Here is a 21,769-nt window from a genome sequence, read left to right as displayed (position 1 = left end):
GACTGTGCGGATTAGCTCAGCAGAGTGGCTGCAGGCAGGTTTCATGCAGGGGCACCCTGTTGGATTAAGTACAAATACTTTCAAGAGGGCAGTTTTAATGAACAGCCCTCATCTAGGTTTGAATTTGGTGTTCTGTGAAACAACTCTCATTACCGACTGTCTGAATGCACAGCCAGTTCTTAGTCCTCGTAGGTGCATTTGGCGGAGGAGAAACCGAGGCTTTGCTGACAGCCTCAGCCCACTGAAACAGCTGGAGCGCTTGGGGCCACAGGGAAAGAAAGCGGTTTGATTTTGAGACTTCAAACTCTAACCCTGCACTGTGAACCTTTGAATTTTGCCACCATCTCCCGAAGCTTTTTGACTGTGAAACAGTCAGGAGGCAAGGGGACAAAAGATGAAAGGCAGGAAAGGCAAGGGGGCGCTGGCGCCTGCATTCTCAACTGGAATTTAGCAAGGGAAGAGCTGCCTTTCTGCTCAGAAACTAAGGGAGGACCACTTGATCTCTAACACTCGTGCTTGCAGCAGGAAAATCTCCAGTTAGAAAAAGAAGGCAGAACCCAGACACCCCTTGATCAGTGTCTCCGAGGCGTGAGCCTCCCAGAAGCCACCTGTGGACCTGTGTGAAGTTGACTCTGAAAGAGGACTGCGGAGGCCCCGATGCCAGTCCTCATTGTCCCCGTCACCTTGTCACCGTGGAGACGAGGACCACGTCAGGCAGGGATGCAGCACTCACAGAGTCCATCACATGCTCTGTGATGTGCAGTGGAGTGTCCTGCCATGCGCAGCTGGGCCAACCTACTTACCACTTCCACATTTAGGACACCTTAAATACTACAATCACAGCCGCTATTGTAGATTACATTGCTGTCTACATGGGTTTCATGGTCATTTCTATTCAGTATCTGTCTTGGGACATAAACCCCTAGAGCAACACTGAATCTGTGGAACTTGGAGAAATTATCACTTTGAGTGAAGTTTCCTTGTACGTTTGGTGTTTCTTGCCACCAGGACGCTTTCCCTTGGGTATGTAACTGATTGAGTGCCCACTGCGTGTCGGGAGACACCGGGGTGGACAAAACAGACTACTTTTCTATTTCAGTTTAGCAAAGTGAAACTGTTCGCCTGACAATACAGTCCTGGCAGTGAACAAGTGAATTCACTCATTCCTTCAGTATTGGGATCGGGCCGTCTGCCCTCCTTTGAATTTCCACAGCACCGACCGTCAAGTGGTAAATACAAATTAGATGGAAATACAAAATAATAATAGTAATAATAAAGAAAGTACAAAACAAAAGCGTTGGGGTAATTATTCCATTCATTTGGGTGAAAATGCTTGGCTTAATTTAGTTAAAGTATTCTTTACCCATGTTCAATAAATAAGGAGCTGGATTAGGGACTATGAAGAATCATTTATATTGCTGCCAGGGGAAACATGCTCGCACTTTAAAAAGAGGAACTATGCATTCCGGAACGCAGAGACGCCTCGCCAGGCCCTCTTGGCAGATGGTGCAGCAGGCAGGGGCTCTAGGTTCCCAAGAGCCCAGCACAGAGTTCTGGAGTGATTCAGAAGCTTGTGGCACATGAGATCCTTCTGAAATAAGCATTCATCACCCTCTGACCGTGTGTGTGCCAGGCACTGCAATGGTCTCAAGGGCACAGAGTACCTGTGCTCAGGGAACCCGTGGTCTAGTGAAGGAGGGATGGGAGCCAGCTCCAGCCACACCCAGGCTCAGGGAACCTGTGGTCTAGTGAAGTAGGGATGGGAGCCAGCTCCAGCCACACCCAGGAAGCACAGGGTTTGATGTCTGCGTGGGGACCAAGCAAGTTCGGAGCTGTGACCCCTGCCTACCCTACCAGGGTGCTGTCAGGAAGGCTTCTCCAGAAAAGGCAACAACCTGAATGCTAAATGACGAGGACTTCGCCTGATGCTGCAGGACAGGAAGACAAAGGAAGCCATGCAGAAAGGTTTGGGCTTCCTCAGGGTTCCCTGTGTGCAGGAATGGGTGCCGGGAGGGGTGGCAGCCGAGGAGTTCAGCGCTGTGACCCTGGGCAGAACTTTGCTCTTGCATGGGATGAGGATTGCATCCTGTAGGGCAGCAGCTGTCTCCAAGGCTTTGTTAAGGTGGAATACTTCTGTGATCAGACGGGGATCATTCAGTCCAGGGACAAATAGGCCCATCGCAGGCGGTGAGACCAAAGCCAGGTAGGCAGTTAGAGGTATTGTGTTTGTCCACTGAGAGCCTTTGAGGCCCATGTCCTGGAGTGATGTCAAGGCTGGAGGTGAACCAGGGGGACCTCAACCTCCTTGTGACCTAGGAGTATCATGACAGGGAATGCAAAGGGCGTTTTCAGAACGGGGTCCAGATGCGGAGGACGGGAATGTGGGTGTTCTCCATGTCTTCTCACTGGTGCAGACGGTGGCCCTGCCTGGCTGGCAGGTGCCGCCTCTGTGCTCTGTGCATTATCTCACCAGGCTTCTCTCTGCCCACGTCATCCAGAGACCCAGACAGGTGGCCTCACTCAGAGGTTTCCACCTGGAGCATTAGGCAGGGTCCCTGCTGGCAGCCAACCTGCAGATGGCCCAAGTGTGCACCTGTGCTGTGTGCTCACCCCATTGCTGAAGCAATAGGAGCCTCTTTACTTTAGTTTTTTTATGATAGAAAATAAAAATAACAGTATCCTCTTTAATGGACTATAAATGCCCTTTCCAACATCACTGCTTCTGTTTCAAGATGGAGGACATCTGTATTTGCTTTTGTTGAGTCACTTAGTAGCAATTCACTTAATGCAAATGTGAAAGACAAGGTTGGTAATACAGTCTCCCCTGTGAATCAAACCATTCAAGTAGCGATCTGGGCACTGCTGAATTAGACACACGCCTCCCCCATGTGGTTGAAGAGGGGACACAGCTGTTCCACCTGGAGGAGGTCCCAGGCATCAGGAGGAAGCAGGAGCATGCCGCAGGGCTCTGGGTATCCCTGGAGCGCCTCTGCTGTGGTCTCTAGCAGAAACGCCAGTTCAGGGGCGGGGCTGGAGGGCTCTCTGTTCCACCACTGTCCCGCCTCTTTCTTTCCACCTAGTAAGGTCAAATCACTTTGCCCAAAGAAGCTTCAGAAATATTTGTAAGACAGCAACAGAAATGATGAGCACTTTCTTTCTTGCCAGTGAGATATTTATTTGAACATGTTGTTGCTCTGCAGTGGGCGAACCCTTCGCATTGTCAGCTTCCTTTCGTCTGAGATGCTGGGGTGCTGTGGCAGAGCTGTAGAGGGCAGTGCTTCAGCTTGAGGCTGGCACGTGTGGCAGCACTCTTGCAGGTGATGCTGTTTCCGCAATAGGGAGTCTGTCGTCCCAAGCACAGGGATTAATTGGAACCACCTCTGTGTCCTACAGAATTGTGAACTTACGGGCAACAGAGACCCCAGAGATCCGAGTCCAAATGCCCTCTCTTCACTTGCCAAAAGTCTCATATTTATTAATCAGAAGAACTAGCACTAAGTCCCTGGGCTCCTGATTTTTTACTCTGTTTTTGGGTGGGCTCTGGTAAGCCCACATCCACGGGCATTGCTGAAGATGGAAAGAGGGTATCTACGATCAGATTAAGGTATGTTGAACTGAAGCATGTTTTCAAAACATTAAAACTTAAATTTTGGAAACTTAGAACTTTAAAAAGCAATTAAGGCCGGGCATGGTGGCTCACACCTGTGAACCCAGCACTTTGGGAGGCCAAGGCGGGTGGATCACCTGAGGTCAGGAGTTTGAGACCAGCCTGGACAACATGGCAAAACCCTGTCTCTACTAAAAATACAAAAACTAGCCAGGCATGATGGTGGGTGCCTATAATCCCAGCTACTTGGGAGGTTGAGGCAGGAGAATCACTTGAACCCAGAAGGCGGAGATTGCAGTGAGCCAAGATCACGCCACTGCACTCCAGCCTGGACAACAGGAGTGAAACTCTGTCGCAAAAATAAAAAATAAAAAGCAATTTAAATTTTGGGGGATATTTCTGTAGAATCTATTACACATTTTCTGGCTTATTTGCACAATCTTTTTCTGTTCATGCCAGATTGTCTCTGCGGGTATTGATGGTTGAGCTGATAGCTCAGAGGCCAAGAAAGCTCCAGTGCATTACTCCAAGACCACTGTAACCTTGGGCATGATACTTAAAGATTCTAAGTGGAAGGTGGTGCGAAAACCGACTTTCTGGCAGGGTTGTATGATCATCGAAGGGCACTTAGCACAATGCCTGGCACTTGGCAAGCTTCCCAAAACTCGTAATGATGTTGATGGTGATGGCGATGAGAACAGCAGTGCCTTAGGAATGACTGGTGACGGAGACTTTATGTACTTGTACTGAAAAGTCCCAGGTTTCTGGTCTGTGTTCAACTTGATGATTATTTCATTTCTTCTCAGTCAATTATCAGAGTTTGTTTATATCCACGTAAAATTTTTAAATTGTGTCTCCCATCCAAGTACTGACCCTGCTTAGCTTCCGAGATCAGTTAAGATTGGATGCATTCAGGGTGGCATGGTCGTAAATGAAATTGTTTATCGTGGCAAAATATGCATAACATAGAATTTACCATTGTAATCATTTGTGAGTGTACAGTTCGGTGGCATTAAGTTCATTCGCATTGTTGTGCAACCATCACGACCATCCATCTCTACAATTGCTTCCTCTTCCCTAGCTGGATATCTACGTTTTAAGAAGAATGGAGTTAGTGTGCTCAGAGCAGAAGGGTGGATCGGGGGCCTCTAGCTCTGTCCATGCTCCAGTGGGCAGGTTGACAAGTCTGACTGATGGATAACTCGGGCATGACCTCAAAGCTGATTTGGAATGAGGCAGGGGTAGACATGAGTGCATGGAGGGATAAATCAATATATTTCCTAAGTGAGGAGTGTGTTGCTCTATTGCCTGTTGTTAGAAATAAACACCGTAAACAGGATTTTCCTCATTCAGAAGGTGTGCTGTGGATATAAAATGCTTTTTAAATGAGAAACTCAAAGTTGGTCTCTGTGTTCGTTTACCGGGACTGCTGTAATGTAACACCGCAGACTGGGCTGCTTAAGCAGCGGAAGTTTATTTTCTCGCAGATCTGGAAGCTGGACGTTCGAGAGTAAGGGGTCAGCAGGGTGGTTTCTTTTGAGGCCTCTCTTTTTGGTTGTCCCTGTGTCCTTGCATGATCTCCCCTGTGTGTGTCTCTGTGTCCTGATTTTCTCTTTGTATAAGGCCGCCAGTCTTGTGGGATTAGGGTTCACCCTGATGACCTCATTCTAATTTAGTTACCTCTTTAAAGACTTCATCTCTAAATAAGGACACGTTCTGAGCTACGTGGGGTTAGAACTTCAACATATGAGTTCTAGTGGCGGATGAGGGGCTCCCGTTCAGCCCATGCCAGTCTCTAGAGATCCCTCCAGTTCTAAACATCCTCCAAATCCTCCCCAGTTCCAGAAGGAAGCAGAGGAAGCCAGGCGTCCTGTGCCTGGGACCGCCCCTGCACACACTCCCTAGAGCATGGGATTGTTGGTAGAACATTACAGACACAACTCTGAAGTCCCAGAGACAGAATGTCCTGCTGTTTCTGAGCCGTGTCCATGACATTTTTCTTAGAGAGAAAGAATAATAAACAGAGACAGAATATTTTTAAGTCCTACCCTCCTTGTCTGCCAAGAATAATCCTGGTGTTCTCTGGAACTCACTGCCTTCATGGTCATCCTGTACTTTGTATCTGTAAATGTCTGCCCTGGAAAAAGCCATCCACTGGTTTCAAGATAATCCACAGGCTTTAAATAAATACAAGACTCCTTGAAACAGAGCCTCGCTCTGGAAATAGAGCGAGAGGTCATTTCAGTCCAAGGAGAAGAGAGACTGATGGCTAATTAAACTCCAAGAAGTGCCTTTTAAAATAGCATTTCAGTTTCAGTTATTGAATCGAGCTACGATTATCTAACGCACGCCCCTTTTAATGTACGCTTTACACTGGGAAACAGTAGGAACTGAGTTTTATTCTGTGCAGGGAAATATGTGGTTGTGGCAGAGCCATAGTCATCTGGGGTGGTGTCAGGCGTGTTTATGCCATTTCTTGATTTCTAACCACCTTCACTTTTTGTGTGTGTGAACAAAGATAGTTCAGTTTTTTACCTTGTTATGACACTTGATAGATTAAGTAGAATGACAGGCCTGACCAGAAAGCTAATAAAAAAGAAATCCACTAATTGTACTCATTTATACTGAAAGCTTATTCCCTCCATTTCTCTCCCTTCTTCCTCCTTCCCCTGACTCCTAAGTCTTTCATATGAGCCAGGCTGTGTTCTGTCTATCAACGGAAAAATTCAAAAGACTTTTTTGTGGTGAGTTGTCAGGTTTTTTTTTTTTTTTAATTGAGCAGAATACTAAAGAAATTGTTGACTCCCTCATTGGCTATGTAAATCTTTTTCATCGAAGATCCATGAAGATCGTGTCGTGTACATTGAAAAAGTAGAATTTATTATAAGCTCCTGTTTTCCAGGTGGAATTTGCTTCTCTAAGTCTGTGAAAATGGGCAAGTGCCGTGTGTCTTAAAAAACTCATTCATCCGTTTGCTTCATTGATGGCCTCCTTTGCTTGATCGCCTGTTCCCTCATTTTGCAGTAGAGCTGCAGTCATGTCTGCTCCCTTACTAGCCAGTAACCAGCATCGGTCCCCCAACTGCCACTCATTATAAAATGATTAACTGTTATTTATTATACAGTGGAGAAGGTGGTGCCTTGGCTTTCCACAGAGATTAATAGGCTGAGTTCTTCCCCCATGAAATTTGCCTGCCATGGATGCAAGACAGAAAAACAAGTGCCTTTTGGAACGGAGCAGCCTGAGCCCAGATTTCTCTAATGTATACGTGCTGTTATTTTAGGTCTCCGAATTCAATCCTTTGATGTTCACCAGCGTGATCGAATGTGAGAAGCCAAACAACGACCTGAGTAGGTTTCGCGGCTGCATGTGAGTATTGCGCGTCTGCCCGCATGCATCCTTCTGTTTGATAACTATACAGGCAGGTGCATACACTCGCTCAGTTATAAAGTATGCATTTAATACTCTTTGCCACATGGTGTAGCTGTTCGGGAATGTGGCCCAGCACCTGAGCCTTCTTGGCTGCTTTTGGAACTGGTGGGTAAGAGCCTGTTGTCAGTAGAAGCTCGCCCCACACCATCTGTAAGGAGGAGGTACCGCTTTTCCTCCCACTAGCAGGCACTGGGAAGGTGATGGGTGTGAGCAGAGACGTGTCGCTGACCACACATGGCCCTGTGACATGGAAGCAGGAGTAGGCCGGGTGGAGTTTCATGGATGTATGCTTCCACTCAGTCACTGAACAAATATTTATTGATACCTACTACATGCTGGGTGCATTCAAGGCACTGGATGTAATGTGGTAAACTGAATAAACAGAAGTTCCTGCCTTTGTGTTTATTTCATTCTAGTTAGGGGGAAAGAAAGACAAAACAAATAAGCATAACCTAGAGTGTGTCTGGTAGGCCAGCCCCTTCCTGCTCCAAAACAGAAAGACAGGTGGATCAGGGCACAGGCCTGGCCCTGCGTTGGCACTTGCTGAAGCCGCGTGATGGGGAGTAGTAGAGACAACCTTCATGTCTGTTTGGAAATTTTCATAATAATACAAGTGTGTGTGTGCGGTCAGTGGTGTGGGGAAAAACATGGAAGAGAATAGGCAGTGTCAGGACGGAATTGCTGAGTGGCCTGCCAGGGCTCTTGGGGATGGTCTCCTGGAGAACAAGCCTGTGACAGGGGCATGACACACATGACGTTCCACTGCCCTCAAGCACTGTTCAGCTATCACGCCTCAGCCACCTCCTGTGGGCTCAGCCCTCTCCCCTGCGGTACAAGGGGCCGCCTCCTGGCACTGTCCTCCTTGGAGGCGGGGATGGATTATTGATGCCTGCAGACGCTGAATGGTCCAGGCAGTGGTCTCCCCCGCCCCTGCCCCCCGCAGACACACGGAGGTGTGGGGACGATCTGCTTCTGAAAGTGGCCCCATTGCTGAGAGCTTTCAGTGTGAGTTTGAGTCTTCTGATTTGCCAGCACCTCCAGCATTGCTGCCTGTGCCCAGCACACAGTGGCAGGCGGTAGGGCTGGGGATGACTCAACAGAAGTGAACTCTGCACAGCAAAAGCTGAAATTCATCTGCAGCCAAATGTTGACCCCGTCACCCACTGGAATTGCCCCGTAACCTTCACACCACACAGCCCAGAAATACTGGCAGATTTGCCTCTTTTAGGACCAGCCATTCCAAACTTGCAACATGAACCGTTTGCACTTGGGGAACAGAACTGAGCTTGGGTTTGTAGCAAGAAGGCCCTAGCCTGAATAGAGGCTCTTCCTCTTCCTTGGGAGGTGGCCTTAGGAAAGTGATTCTGTCTTCCTGAGCCCCGGCCTTCTCCAAATCCTGGAGGTATCATCTGCTGCCTGTCAACCTCACAGGCTGACGTGAGAGTCCAGTGAAGGAATGTACGTGACATACGACATGAATTAGAAGGTGTCGCATGTGGAATGCTCGCAGTAGGAAAATCTTAGAGACAGAAAGTGGATTGGCAGTGGCCAGGGTTCGGGGGTGTGGAGTGAGATAGGAATGGGAAGTGACTGCCCATGGGTCTAGGGTTTATTTTAGGGTTATGAACATGTTCTCGTTAGTTGGGTGTGGTGGTACACTCCTGTAGTCCCAGCTACCTGGGAGGCTGATGTGGGAGGATCGCTTGAGCGGGGGAGGCAGAGATTGCAGTGAACCATGATTGTGCCATTGTACTCCATGCTGGGAGACAGAGCAAGACCCAGTCTCAAAAAAAAGAAAGAAGAAAGTGTTCTCATATTATCTGGTGGTGGTAGTTACACAACTCTGATGATACAAAAACAAACAGATTGGGAGGCCGAAACGGGTGGATCACGAGGTCAGGAGATTGAGACCATCCTGGCTAACACGGTGAAACCCTGTCTCTACTAAAAAAATACAAAAAAACTAGCCGGGCAATGTGGCGGGTGCCTGTAGTCCCAGTTACTTGGGAGGCTGAGGCAGGAGAATGGCGGGAACCCTGGAGGCGGAGCTTGCAGTGAGCTGAGATCCGGCCACTGCACTCCAGCCTGGGTGACAGAGCGAGACTCCGTCTCAAAAAAAAAAAACCAGAAAAAAAAGCTAGGCTGTGCAGTGGCTTAGGCCTGTAATCCTTCGGGAGGCCTAGATGGGAGGTTCACTTGAGGTTAGGAGTTTAAGACCAGCCTGGACAATGTAGTGAGACCTTGTCTCTACAAAAATCACACACACAAGAAGTTAGCCTGGTGTGGTGGTGCGCACCTGTAATCACAGAAACTCAGGAGGCGGAGGTGGGAGGATGGCTTACGCCAGGGCATCCGGGCTGCAGTGAGCTATGATCACAACACTGCACTCCAGCCTGGACAACAGAGAGACCCTATCTGAATCAAAACAAAACACAGAACTGTATGAACTTCAATGAGTGAACATTATAGTCTGTGAAATATATCTCAAGCTGGCAGAAAAATAGTGCTGGGAGCCTCATTATTCGAGTGCCCTTTAAGGCTGCATTCTTTGGAAGGATCCTCATATAGTTAAACCCTAATGAAATCTTCAGAGTCAGGATCTGGAAGTAACACCGTTCCCCACCTTCTCCAGCTGTTCCTGGCACTCATGCCTCAGCCCCTGCCCTGAGGTGTCATCGCCCAGAGAGGCCTCCTGGGAATGGAGACCCGGCTCAGCCTGACCCTGCTGATTATGCACAGCCAACTTTATGGCACGCGGTCACCTCTGAAGCCACAAACCAATCAAACATTTGCATTTTCCCCTAAAGAATAAAGCAAAGAGGTTGGCTGGTTAATGGGTCATCCGATGTAAAATTCCATTTGACTTTGTAAAGCCGGTTCGCTAGCTCTCTTTTCAGACCTGTCAATGTTTGCTTAGGTTCTTGAGTGCTTTGATATTGGATGCATACGTATTTATAATTGTTATGTCTTCCTGCATAATTGACCCTTCTTTGTCTTGTAGGACAGTTTTCGACTTAGTCTATTTTGTCGGATACAAGTATAGCCAGCCCTGTTCTCCTTTGGTGACCATTCTTACCCCACAGAGCAGGCTTCTGAGCTGCAGAGCCTCCTGCAACCACACAGGGCTGGCAAGAGCACAGCTGCATTTGGGGGTAGGCTCTTTGCCCTGGTGGGTGACACCGTCCAGAGACCATGGTTAGTAAAGGCAGCAGGGCTGTCACTAACAACAGAACTGTCACGGTCCCTGTCCCCTCCTACCTGGTGTCTGGTGGGAGCCTTGTGCAGGCTGTATCCAAAATGCCCTTACTGCCAGTGACCAAGCATGAAATAAACTGCATCAACTAGATTCACTCAAACTGGAATGTATAAATTTCACCTTGCCACCTTTAGTTGACATATTTATATCTTAAAAATATTGAACATCAGCACAAAACAGTTTGGTAATTTCCATACTTAACTTTTGTTAGATAAACAAAAATCTGAACATATTATTTTAAAGAAAATTCTGCCCAGGATTTGCCAGTGGAAGCAATTATCTGTCATTCCTTCCTTCCAATTTATGTCAGTCAGGATCCACTTAGGAAGCAGTCTGAACAGCCTGATTCATATAGATGAGGAAGGATGCTTGCTAAGGGCACATCTTTGCTAAGGTATTTAATCTGCAGGAGTGGGTGGGTGAAGGGGATGTATTGGGGACAGAGCAGACACTGGACTGGTAGCCGCTGCGCAGTCATTGCCATGAGGCCCCATGAGGTCATTGCCAAGAGTGGCCCTGGGGGACTCATGACCAGGGAGATGCCTGAGGAGACTCATAGCCCTGGTCAGGGGATACTGCCAGCCAGTAGTGTTGCCTCTCTAGGAGGGAGCAGGGAATAAACTCCCTGTCTTTTCTTTCTTCTTTTTTTTTTTTTGAGACAGAGTTTCACTCTGTCATCCAGGCTGGAGGGCAATAGCGCAATATTGGCTCCCTGCAACCTTCACTTCCCAGGTTCAAGTGATTCTCCTGCCTCAGCCTCCCCGAGTAGCTGGGATTACAGGCATGCACCACCACACCTGGCTTTTTTTTTTTTTTTTTTTGGTATTTTTAGTAGAGATGGGATTTCACCATGTTGGCCAGGCTGGTCTCTAACTCCTGGCCTCAAGCCATCCTCCCACCTCAACCTCCCAAAGTGCTGGGATTACAGGTGTGAGTCACCGTGCCCAGCCTACTCCCTGTCTTTTCTTGCTCTCAGACACTCCTCCAGTGTCCTTCCTGTCATCCCCACTGGATGGACCCAGCTCAAAGCCAAGGGCCAGGCAGCCTTCAATGTTTGCCAAGCTCTGAGGTAGGCATTGGGGTGTGCAGTGGATAGGACATGAGCAGCTCCTGTTTGGAAGCAGAGACTTAGAAGGAATACTGCCAGCAGGCCTGGCTGGAGGGCCTGGGAGTGTGGCGTGGAGGACTGCCCTGAAGGCGGCAGAACCTGAGCCCAGGCCGGAAGGCCTGGCTCCCTTAGGCAGAGGCCAGCACAGAGTCCACAGAACGTGCTGTGTGGGGGTGGCTGGGGCAGAAAACCACAGAAGCCACCCCTTCCGTGGGGCAAGCAGGGGCTGTGGAGCGGGCTGGGCCCCGCGTCAAGCTGGAGCAGTGAGGAACCCCGCAGGGGACACTCACACGCACACACTCGAAGATGGCTCCGGTGCCTGTGTGAGGAACCCAGGCCGGTAGAGCTGAGGCCAGCAAGCATGTGTTGCAGGCTCCAGCAAGAGAAATGCAGACACCTAAATCAGCAGTGCTGCATGGAGACAGAGAGAAGGGGACATGGGTTAAAGACACGGCCAGAGAGAAGGTTAACGTGCTGCATGGAGATAGAGAGAAGGGGACATGGGCTAAAGACACAGCCAGAGAGAAGGTTAACGTGGAGATGAGGTTGAATGGATGTGATGAGGGAGGAGTCAAGGACAGCCAGTGACCATGCCAACGTGGAGCCATCACCTGGGTACCGCGGAGAGGAGGGTCTGGGGCTCTGGTTGCTGGAGGCGATGTGACCTGCGGAGGAACTGGCTTGGAGACTGCTGTCCCTGGTGCTGGGCTTGTACGCTGCTGCCTGTGGCCGTGGAGGAGACACCGAGCACTGTTGCCCTGCACCGCTGTGTTGGAAGGGGAAGATTCCCACCCTGGTTGCAGGCCCTCACCTTTCTTAATGTGCTGGGACTCAGGTGAACGAGACCCATTACCAACAGCAGGTATGGTCAGGAAAACATAGTATCTTCTGAGAAGAAACACGGGGCAGGAGGTACCAGGCGAACACGGCCACTTCCCATGGAGCCTGCACAGGGCACTGTTCAGTGGATGGCTGGTGTTCTAACCAGACGGTTCTCTCATCCAGTTTTGATTTGGAAGACATGGGTCTGATGAGTCAGCAGACCTGGGGACTTGGACTGCATGAGGCCTTCTAAGTGGCTTAATTAAATGTTAAAGGATGTGTGTGAGTGCTTGGGCCACCAAAACAGTGCCACAGACTGGGTGGCTTTACCAACAGACTTTTGTTGTCTCCGGTTCTGGAGGCCGGGAAATCTGAGATCAAAGTGTCTGCAGGACTGGTGCTTTTTGAGTCTCTTTCTCATTAGCTTGTGATGGCAAGATGTCTTCTTGTGTTTTCACATGGTCTTCCCTCTGTGTGTCTCTGTGGCCTAATCTTCTCTTCTTAGAAGGACCTAGTGCTATGGAGTAGGGCCCACACTAAGGACCTCATTTTTTTTTTTTTTGAGACGGAGTCTTGCTCTGTCGCCCAGGCTGGAGTGCAGTGGCATGATCCCAGCTCACTGCAACCTCTGCCTCCTATGCTCAAGCAATTCTTCTGCCTTAACCTCCCGAGTAGCTAGGGTTACAGGTACCCACCACCATGTCTAGCTCATTTTTGTATTTTCAATAGAAGCGGGGTTTCACCACGTTGATCAGGCTGGTCTCAAACTCCTGACCTCAAGTGATCCGTCTGCCTCAACCTCCCAAAGTACTGGGATTACAGGCATGAGCCACCATGCCTGTCCAAAGGACCTCATTTTAACTTAATGATCTCTTTAAAGACGCTGCCTCCAAATACAGCCATATTCTGTAGTCCTGGGAGTTAGGGTTTCACCAGCTGAATTCTGAGGGGACACAGCTCAGCCCATGAAAAAGGAGCTGACGGATGACGTTCTTGTGTGCATCTTTGTGGAGTTGAGCCTCGTGCCTGTGTGGTCCTGGGCCTGTGCTGCCCTCGGCCGGGCCCCTCTCTCTCACAAGCCCAAGGCAGCTTCCAGCCCAGGCACCAGGCACCTGTTGGTGATGTTGTTCTCCAGCCTCCCCTTTCTGATGTGGGGCTGTTCACGCAGGAGTGCGTTCCCGTCCCCTCACATTCACTCGTCCTTCTGGCATGGACCTGTGTAGGTCAGTGCACCTGTATAAAGTGCCAAGTTTCCATCTGGCTTGGACTCATCAGAAATCACAGTAGTTGCTCAAAAGTCAGTGTCACAATTAAGAACATTTAATGTAGACCATTTTTCTTGCTTCTATTAAGTTTATCATTTGTCCTTAATAAGCATAACCTGAACTTGGAGACGATTTGTTATTTTCTGCTGTCCCAGTGCAATGGTGTCTTTGTGTGGCTGTCGCTGGAGAAGTCCATGGGAGACACATGGGTGGGGGGGGGTCCTCACTCCAGAAGTGTGGAGCAGGATTTTGTACCTAAGGATGACTCATACCTGTCAGGCTGTCAGTGCTGTGGCTGCCAAAGTGGTTTGCCGTCTCGAATCTCTCTTTAAAGGAAAACCTTACTCCGTCTTGGAATTGCCAAGGGAGCAGTAGACACAGCATTGGCTGAATAGCCCTTGGGCGGCTCCCTGTGTCTGCTCTGGTGAAGAACCCTTGCTGTGGGTAAATAACTGACTTGTAGAAAATGTATCCTCCCAGCTTGCATTTCAGCCTTGCCTTTACTGTTTAGCTTCTCTTCTTCACTAGGACATAGGCTTATTTCCCTGGTCAGGAGGCTAAGAGTTGGCAGGAGGGAAACCTTGCAGGGGTCCCTGGTGAGCCGCTAAGAGCCACACAGGAAGCATTTGGGCTGTAAGAGTGTGGGGAATATGTGTGGAGCAAGTGTGGGTGTGAAAAGATGGCCTCTTGGAAGGCACTCCCTTGGTGGCCCTGCCTGGGGTGGGTTAGGCTGGGCCCCTGCTGTTGTTCTGGAAACCTGAAACTATAGCAGGCCTGGGCTACAGTTCCGGTTATGAGGCCTCCCACTGTGACCTGTGCGTCTGGCTTCTGGGGCCACATCTGTCCCAGTGCGATCCTAGCCCAAGGCTGCCCAGCCAGCCTGGGTCATTAGTGGGCCAGGAGGACAAGCTTAAGCTTGGACTGTCCCTCTGAATCTAAATAGCAGTAAAACAGAATTTATAGAATTGTCTCATGGAATTTACCACATTTCAGACCACATATATTAATATTTCTAATAACTTTATAACTTCTTGTAAGAGAAAAGGATGTTAAAAATGAAACCAATATCATCCCCTTTTGTAGAAAAGTGTTTTTTTTTTATGACAACTTGAGGCTGTGATTAGGAGTAACATTTCCTGTGTTGAGCAGGAGATGTGCAGAGACCACGTAGCAAGGCCTTCCTTGGCCGGCTGGGGGTTTGCCCTTCCTAGCAGTGGTCAGTCCTGGAGTGAAAACAATTCCATCTGCAAAACAAACAAACACCAGGCCCTCGAGCTGCGTCTGGATGCCTAGTGACTAGTGAGCAGCAGTCCCGTCTCAGCTCTTGCAGAGACCCACAGGGCGAGTCACCCACCCTGGGGGCCCCTGTTCCCTTCCCAGTCCAGATCCCCGCATCCCCAAGCTTTCATCATGTCAGGGCCTTCCTTCCTCAAGGCAGTGCCGCGCAAGACATGAGGTACATGCCTGCAACCACATGACACGTGCCAACCTCTCCTCCACAGCATACATGACAACGGGAAAAAAGCCGGGCTGTATAAAGAAAATCTACTGCTGCGGGGCTGCACCCTCAGGAACACGGACGCAGTCGTCGGCATCGTCATCTATGCAGGTAGGCTGGGGCACCTGGCACCACCTGCCGCCAGGCGGCACTGCGTTCTCCAGCCCTTCTCCCTCACTGCTTCCTAAGAATCACGTGGCCGGGTGCGGTGGCTCAAGCCTGTAATCCCAGCACTTTGCGAGGCCCAGGCGGGCGGATCACAAGGTCAGGAGATCGAGACCATCCTGGCTAAAACAGTGAAACCCTGTCTCTACTGAAAATACAAAAAATTAGCCGGCCGTGCTGGCACATGCCTGTAGTTCCAGCTACTGGGGAGGCTCAGGCAGGAGAATCGCTTGAACCTGGGAGGCGGAGGTTGCAGTGAGCCAAGATCACGCCACTGCACTCCAGCCTGGGCAACAGAGTGAGACTCTGTCTCAGAAAAAAAAAAAAAAAAAGAACAACGTGGCCAGATGTGGTGGCTCACACCTGTAATCCCAGCACTTTGGGAGGCTGAGATGGGCGGGCAGATCATAGGTCAGGAGTTTGAGACCAGCTTGGCCAACATAGTGAAACCCCATCTCTACTAAAATCACACAAAAAATTAGTGGGGCGTGGTGGCCTGCGCCTGTAGTCCTAGCTACTAGGAAGGCTGAGGCAGGAGAGTCTCTTGAACCTGAGAGAGGGAGGTTACAGTGAGCCGAGTTTGCACCACTGCACTCCAGCCTGGGCAACAGAGCAAGACTCCATCTCAAAAAAAGGAAAAAAAAGCATAACGTATCCCCATTGTAGAAAGTTTGGCAAACTAGGAAACCGGAAAGAAGCAAAAGCAAAAATTCTTTGAATAGTAACCTCAACCCAAAGCCTGCTTTCTTGGCACGGTGTATTTCTTTCCATTTCTTTCTCCACAATCATTATACATATAAGATTAATTTCATTTTATTTTATTTATTTTCAGACCTATTCAACAGGAAGTAAGATTCATTTTAAACCCTGCTTTTTTGCCCGAGCTTCTCACCTAAGCACCAGTGAATGGCGGCGTGGAATTCCCTCCACGCCGTCTGTGCAGCTGGTCCCTGAGCTCTGGGCTCTGACTTGCCATGTCCTTTGTCCTCCCTAACAGGTCATGAAACCAAAGCTCTGCTGAACAACAGTGGGCCCCGCTACAAGCGCAGCAAGCTGGAGAGGCAGATGAACGGTGACGTGCTCTGGTGTGTCCTGCTGCTTGTTTGCATGTCTCTGTTTTCAGCAGTCGGTAAGTCTCCTAGACAGAGCGGAAATAAGTGGGGGCTGGGCGCCGTGGCTCATGCCTGTAATCCTAGCACTTTGGGAGGCCGAGGTGGGAGGATCGCTTGAGGTCAGGAGTTGGTGACCAGCTGGCCAACATGGTGAAACCCCATCTCTACTAAAAATACAAAAAAAAAAAAAAAAAAAAAAATAGCCAGGCATGGTGGCGGGCGCCTGTAGTCGCAGCTACTCTGGAGGCTGAGGCAGGAGAATGGCTTGAACCCAGGAGGTGGAAGTTGCAGGAAGCCGAGATCGCACCACTGCCCTCCAGCCTGGGTGACAGAGTGAGACTCTGTTTCAAAAACAAAAAACAAAAAGAAAGAAATGAGTGGGCTCCAGGTGAACTCGGTGGGCTGCCCCTAAACATGTAAACCTAGCACTCTAAAGTTAAAACCCCGGCTTTTCACCGGCTTGAACTCAAGGGCAGCCTGCATCAGCACAGGCCACATGGAAACGCCTGGGTGAATGGGCATGGCAGAGGATAGCTGTCCCTCAGCATCCGTGGTGGGTTGGTTCCAGGACCCCCCACCATACCAAAATCTTCAGATGCTCAAGTCCCTGATAAGAAGTGGAATAGTATTTGCATATAACCTACCTATACCCTCCTCTGGACTTGAAATCAGCACTCCCCAACCTTTTTGGCACTAGAGACTGGTTTTTTGGAAGACAGTGTTTCCACGGATGTAGGGGTAGCAGGGGATGTGGTTTAGGGATGAAACTGTCCCACCTCAGATCGTCAGGCACCAGTTAGCTTCTCATCAGGAGCGTGCAGCCTAGATCCCTCCCTCCCATGTACAATTCACAACAGGGTTGGTGCTCCTATGAGAATCGAAGACTGCCGCTGATCTGACAGGAGGCGGCGCTCAGGTGGGAATGCTAACTCGCCTGCCACTCACCTCCAGCTGTGCCACCCGGTTCCTCACAGGCCATGGACCAGTACCAGTCCGCAGCCTGGGGTTAGGGACCCCTGCTTTCAGTCACCTCTAGGTTACTTACAATGCCGAACACAATGTAAATGTCATGTAAATAATGGTTATACTGGGTTGTTTAGGGAATACACACAGATAGAATTTTTTTCTCCTAATATTTTTGGTCCACGGTTGGTTGAACCCATGGATATGGAACCCAGGAGATACTGAGGGCTGACTGTAATGTGATTTTCTGAATTGATGATTTCTTTTTTTTTTTTTTTTTTTTTTTTGAGGCGGAGTCTCGCTCTGTCTCCCGGACTGGAGTGCAGTGGCCGGATCTCAGCTCACTGCAAGCTCCGCCTCCCGGGTTTACGCCATTCTCCTGCCTCAGCCTCCCGAGTAGCTGGGACTACAGGCGCCCGCCACCTCGCCCGGCTCGTTTTTGTATTTTTAGTAGAGACGGGGTTTCACCGTGTTAGCCAGGATGGTCTCCATCTCCTGACCTCGTGATCCGCCCGTCTCGGCCTCCCAAAGTGCTGGGATGACAGGCTTGAGCCACCGCGCCCGGCCGAATTGATGATTTCTTAGTGGAAGAATGCTTTCATCACAGCAGTGGTGGTAATTCCAGGGGCAGAAGTATCAGTAAGCTGGTGCCGAACTAAGGCTAAGAGCTGGAGAAGCACAAATGTTCCTAATGGGAACTTCATGAAAAGAGAAACAAAAACATGGCTTTGAATCGCAAGAGGGGCTAGCAGTTAGGGTCCCTGTGGGGCCACACCAAGTGCGTGTGAGGTGGTGTTAGCCCAGTGGCATGAGATACAGATGTACAGGACCTGAAAAAGGCTTCCGTGACCAGACGGGTGCGGGTCCAGTGCATTAGGCAATGTGCACTACTGTTGGCTTCCCAGAGCCTCCCATGTGTGAATTGTGAATCTTAGGAAAGGACAATAATGGCAGTGTCCGAGCCTACTGACTGTTTTTGCTGCACATTTCATGAGACTGGTGTTTCGTGAGATGTGTGTTAAGAAATTCCATCTTGGTGCCTCACACTGTCAGCTGCCAACACACGGGTGGCTTGTGTTGGGACAAGTGGTGCCACTTAGCACCAACAATGGGAAACTCTCAGTGGAAGGAAGAGACCAAGTCCCACCTCCTTCCTGAAGTTGGATCGAAGGTGCCAAGAACATCGTGTGTTTTCGCTTTTCTGACATGGCAAAGCTGACTAAGAAAACCAAATGTGCTTGCGTCAGGTAACAAATATTAAAGTTTTGCTTTAATACACGCTAACAGTGTTCTTATTTTTCCATTGGATGAATGACATTTCTCTTTGAACATTACTACAGGACATGGACTGTGGATATGGCGGTATCAAGAGAAGAAGTCGTTATTTTATGTCCCCACATCTGATGGAAGCTCCTTATCCCCAGTCACAGCTGCAGTTTACTCATTTTTAACAATGATAATAGTTCTGCAGGTAACAATACTCAGTATTGTACAATAATTGCTTCACTTTTATGAAGAGAACTTAAAATCATCACACTCTGTTCAGAATTTCCTATAAATTCTGCATCTGGGAGGACGGCAAATATATCCACCTGGATTCTGCCTTTTATTTTTCAGCCTAAATCATCTATGGGATCTTTCCTTGGGGGATTTTTCAGTCAAAATTTTCCTTTTCTGTTCTTAAGATTCTTGTACTTTGAGGGTTTGGTGTGGGTCATTGTTTTCCTTTTGTTGTTTTTCCTTTCGGTTACTTTTTTTAAAAAAATAGATTTTATTTTGGAGTAATTTGAAGATTTACAGAAAAGCTGCAAGACTTTTAGCTTTTCTGTAAATCTTCAAATTACTCCAAAATAAAATCTAGTTTTCTAAATAAATTTTGCAGAGAGTTTCCATACATCCCTCACCCAGTTTTCTCTAATGTGAACATATTACATTGTCATGGTACGTTGTGAAAACTAAGAAGCCAACTTTAGTCCTTTGCTTCTTGTTTTTTTCTTGTTTCTTTTTCTTTTTTTTTTTTTTTTTTTAGACAGAGTCTCACTTTGTTGCCAGGCTGGAGTGCAGTGGTGCGATCTTGGCTCACTGCAGCATCCGCCTCCTGCGTTCCAGCAATTCTCTTGCCTCAGCCTCCAGAGTAGCTGGGATTACAGAGGCATGCCACACACCTGACTCATTTTCGTATTTTTAGTAGAGATGGGGTTTCACCGTGTTGGCCAGGCTGGTCTCGAACTCCTGACCTCAAGTGATCCACCCACCTCGGTCTCCCAAAGTGCTGGGATGACAGGCGTAAGCCGCTGCACCAGGCCTAGTCCTTGGCTTTGAACAAAACTCCAGACTTCTTTCAGATCCCACTAGTCCTTCCGTAAATATGCCTTTTCTGCTCGGGATTTAGTTGAGGTTATCCACACTGCATTTGTCTGCACTTGTTATTCTTACTATTATTATTCATCTGCACACCTCCCTGACACCTCCCAGTCAATGACTGGCTATCTACGCCCAGAAAGGTCTGTGAAAGAGTGGGGGAGGGTCCCAGAGTCCAGAGGACGAGGGGGCAGTGAGTTCACCACCAACCTTCCTGGGAACTGAGTGACCAGAGGACACTGGCTCAGGCTTTGCCTAGGAGGGAACCTGTGCTATCTCTTATGTGTGCTTCATGCAACAGGAAACAGTCTTATTTAACTGTCTAAATTAGTTTCTTAAAAAATGCAAATTTTGTTCTAGCCTTGAGTTAGGACTGCAGTTGCTGTTTCATTAACGAACTTCAGTTCCCAGGAGAAGCCAGTTAGTCTGTGTATGATATTCTGAGTCTGTAAACATTAGTTCAATACTGTTACTCTACCAAAATAAATGAGTAAGTAAACATTATTTTCGAGGAGAATTGTTCTTAAATTATGAAGGCATCACTGAATATTTTTCTCAAAGCCTCTTTCCCTTTCCTCTGCATTGTACAAGAAGAGCACAGAACCGGTATCCGAAGAAAGATCGTGCTGTGTTTGCACTGTCCCCTGAACTTGGGGTTGTACTCCTGGGAGATGGGAGCCCAGGGAAAGCCCGGGGTCGAATGCCGCTGTGGAGTGTGGTGTGAGGTGACCTTGCTTATGAGGACTGACTGTGCCATGATTTTTTTTCTTTTTCTCTCTTTCCTGTCCTAGCCTCTCTCAAGCACAACTTGCTTGCTTCTATCCAAGCCATGGGTACCATACTTCCAGACATGATAGTGGATCCTTGCTCTGCAGCTGCTCCATAAGCTGTCCTAGTGTATTCTCTTTGCCAATACTCTAATGCTTTTCCAATACTGACTCTAAACCAAGCTATTTAAGCTCTTAAAGGTACAGTATAGTCCCTACTTCCTTGCAGTTGTCGTCATTTGTTATTTAAATAGATGAATTTCCCGGCTCCCCCGTCCTCACGGTCATTCATCCTGTGTGCCTTGTCTCTTCCAGGTTTTGATCCCAATTTCCTTATACGTTTCCATTGAAATTGTTAAAGCATGCCAAGTGTACTTCATTAACCAGGACGTACAGTTGTATGACGAAGAAACAGACTCGCAGCTGCAGTGCCGAGCTTTGAACATCACGGAAGACTTGGGGCAGATACAGTACATTTTCTCAGATAAAACTGGCACTCTGACAGAGAACAAGATGGTTTTCCGAAGATGCACCGTGTCTGGTGTAGAATATTCTCATGATGCAAATGGTGAGTCTGGAAGCGTGGGGCTCTCAACCTGGGCTGAACCAGAAAGCTGCTCTATCCAGAGCTGCTTGGAGACACACACACACACACTCACACACACCCCACAGGCTTCAGGGATGACTGATTTTCAAGGGAGTATAAAGACGTGGCTGTCAGAGCAGCTCAGGTGCCTGAAGCCTGGTGCTATTTATAGAGCAGGCACTGGCACGGCCGCCCGCCCTGTTCCTGCAGTGTCTGGGGTGCCAGGCATCCGCCTAAGCAACCAGGCAAACCACCCGCCAGGAGCTCACTTCCAAGGCATCCGGTCCCCTTGCTCTGCCACCTTCCAAGGCATCCGGTCCCCTTGCTCTGCCACACCAAGGGACAAAGAGATGTCTCTGTTGTCACCCATCCATTTTCTAGTCATAAAATCCTCAGAAGGGCACCAGCTAATTCATGCTTCATTGTCTCCCCTGGAACAGTGTCCCTGGGAATGGGAAAGATGAATCGCCTCACTCCCAATTATTGAAGCGTTCCCCACTCCCACCTCTCCCTTCCTTATCTGTGGCTGTCCCCTTCCAACCTGGTGCCTCTGGGCAGACACCAGCTTCCGAAACCCAGCAGCCAGCACCCCGCCCCAGCCAGGAGAGGGTGCGGACCAGGGTCCCCACCACGGCTATGCCTGGGACTGCAGCGCCTTGGGAGTGCGCACCATGCACTGCAGCCTGGGGTCCATTTCCTGCCTGTGACAGAAGCCAAGTGCATGCTACAGAAACAGCAAATTAAAACCGGGCAGAGGGAATGCAAGCGGGCATGACTGGGAAGCAGCTCTTTAGAAGGATTTGGTGGGAGGCCTCTGTCGAATACCT

General features: G+C 48.9%; 1 protein-coding gene across 3 annotated transcripts in view; it reads left to right on the top strand.

Annotated features, from left to right (window-relative positions):
• Nucleotides 1-21,769, top strand: part of ATP10A (ATPase phospholipid transporting 10A (putative)) — a 181,956-nt gene that overhangs the window by 120,192 nt on the left and 39,995 nt on the right. For all 3 annotated transcript variants that reach the window (XM_033190794.1, XM_033190795.1, XM_033190796.1), the window contains exons 3-7: nt 6,891-6,976; nt 14,993-15,099; nt 16,151-16,282; nt 18,569-18,699; nt 20,672-20,924. In XM_033190794.1, the coding sequence (XP_033046685.1) occupies nt 6,891-6,976; nt 14,993-15,099; nt 16,151-16,282; nt 18,569-18,699; nt 20,672-20,924 (709 nt within the window). The remainder of the gene's footprint in view (nt 1-6,890; nt 6,977-14,992; nt 15,100-16,150; nt 16,283-18,568; nt 18,700-20,671; nt 20,925-21,769) is intronic.

The sequence above is a fragment of the Trachypithecus francoisi genome, unplaced genomic scaffold (genome assembly GCF_009764315.1).
Source record: "Trachypithecus francoisi isolate TF-2019V2 unplaced genomic scaffold, Tfra_2.0 Lachesis_group3, whole genome shotgun sequence".
Classification (NCBI taxonomy): domain Eukaryota; kingdom Metazoa; phylum Chordata; class Mammalia; order Primates; family Cercopithecidae; genus Trachypithecus; species Trachypithecus francoisi.
This window is presented reverse-complemented; position numbering and strand designations above follow the sequence as displayed.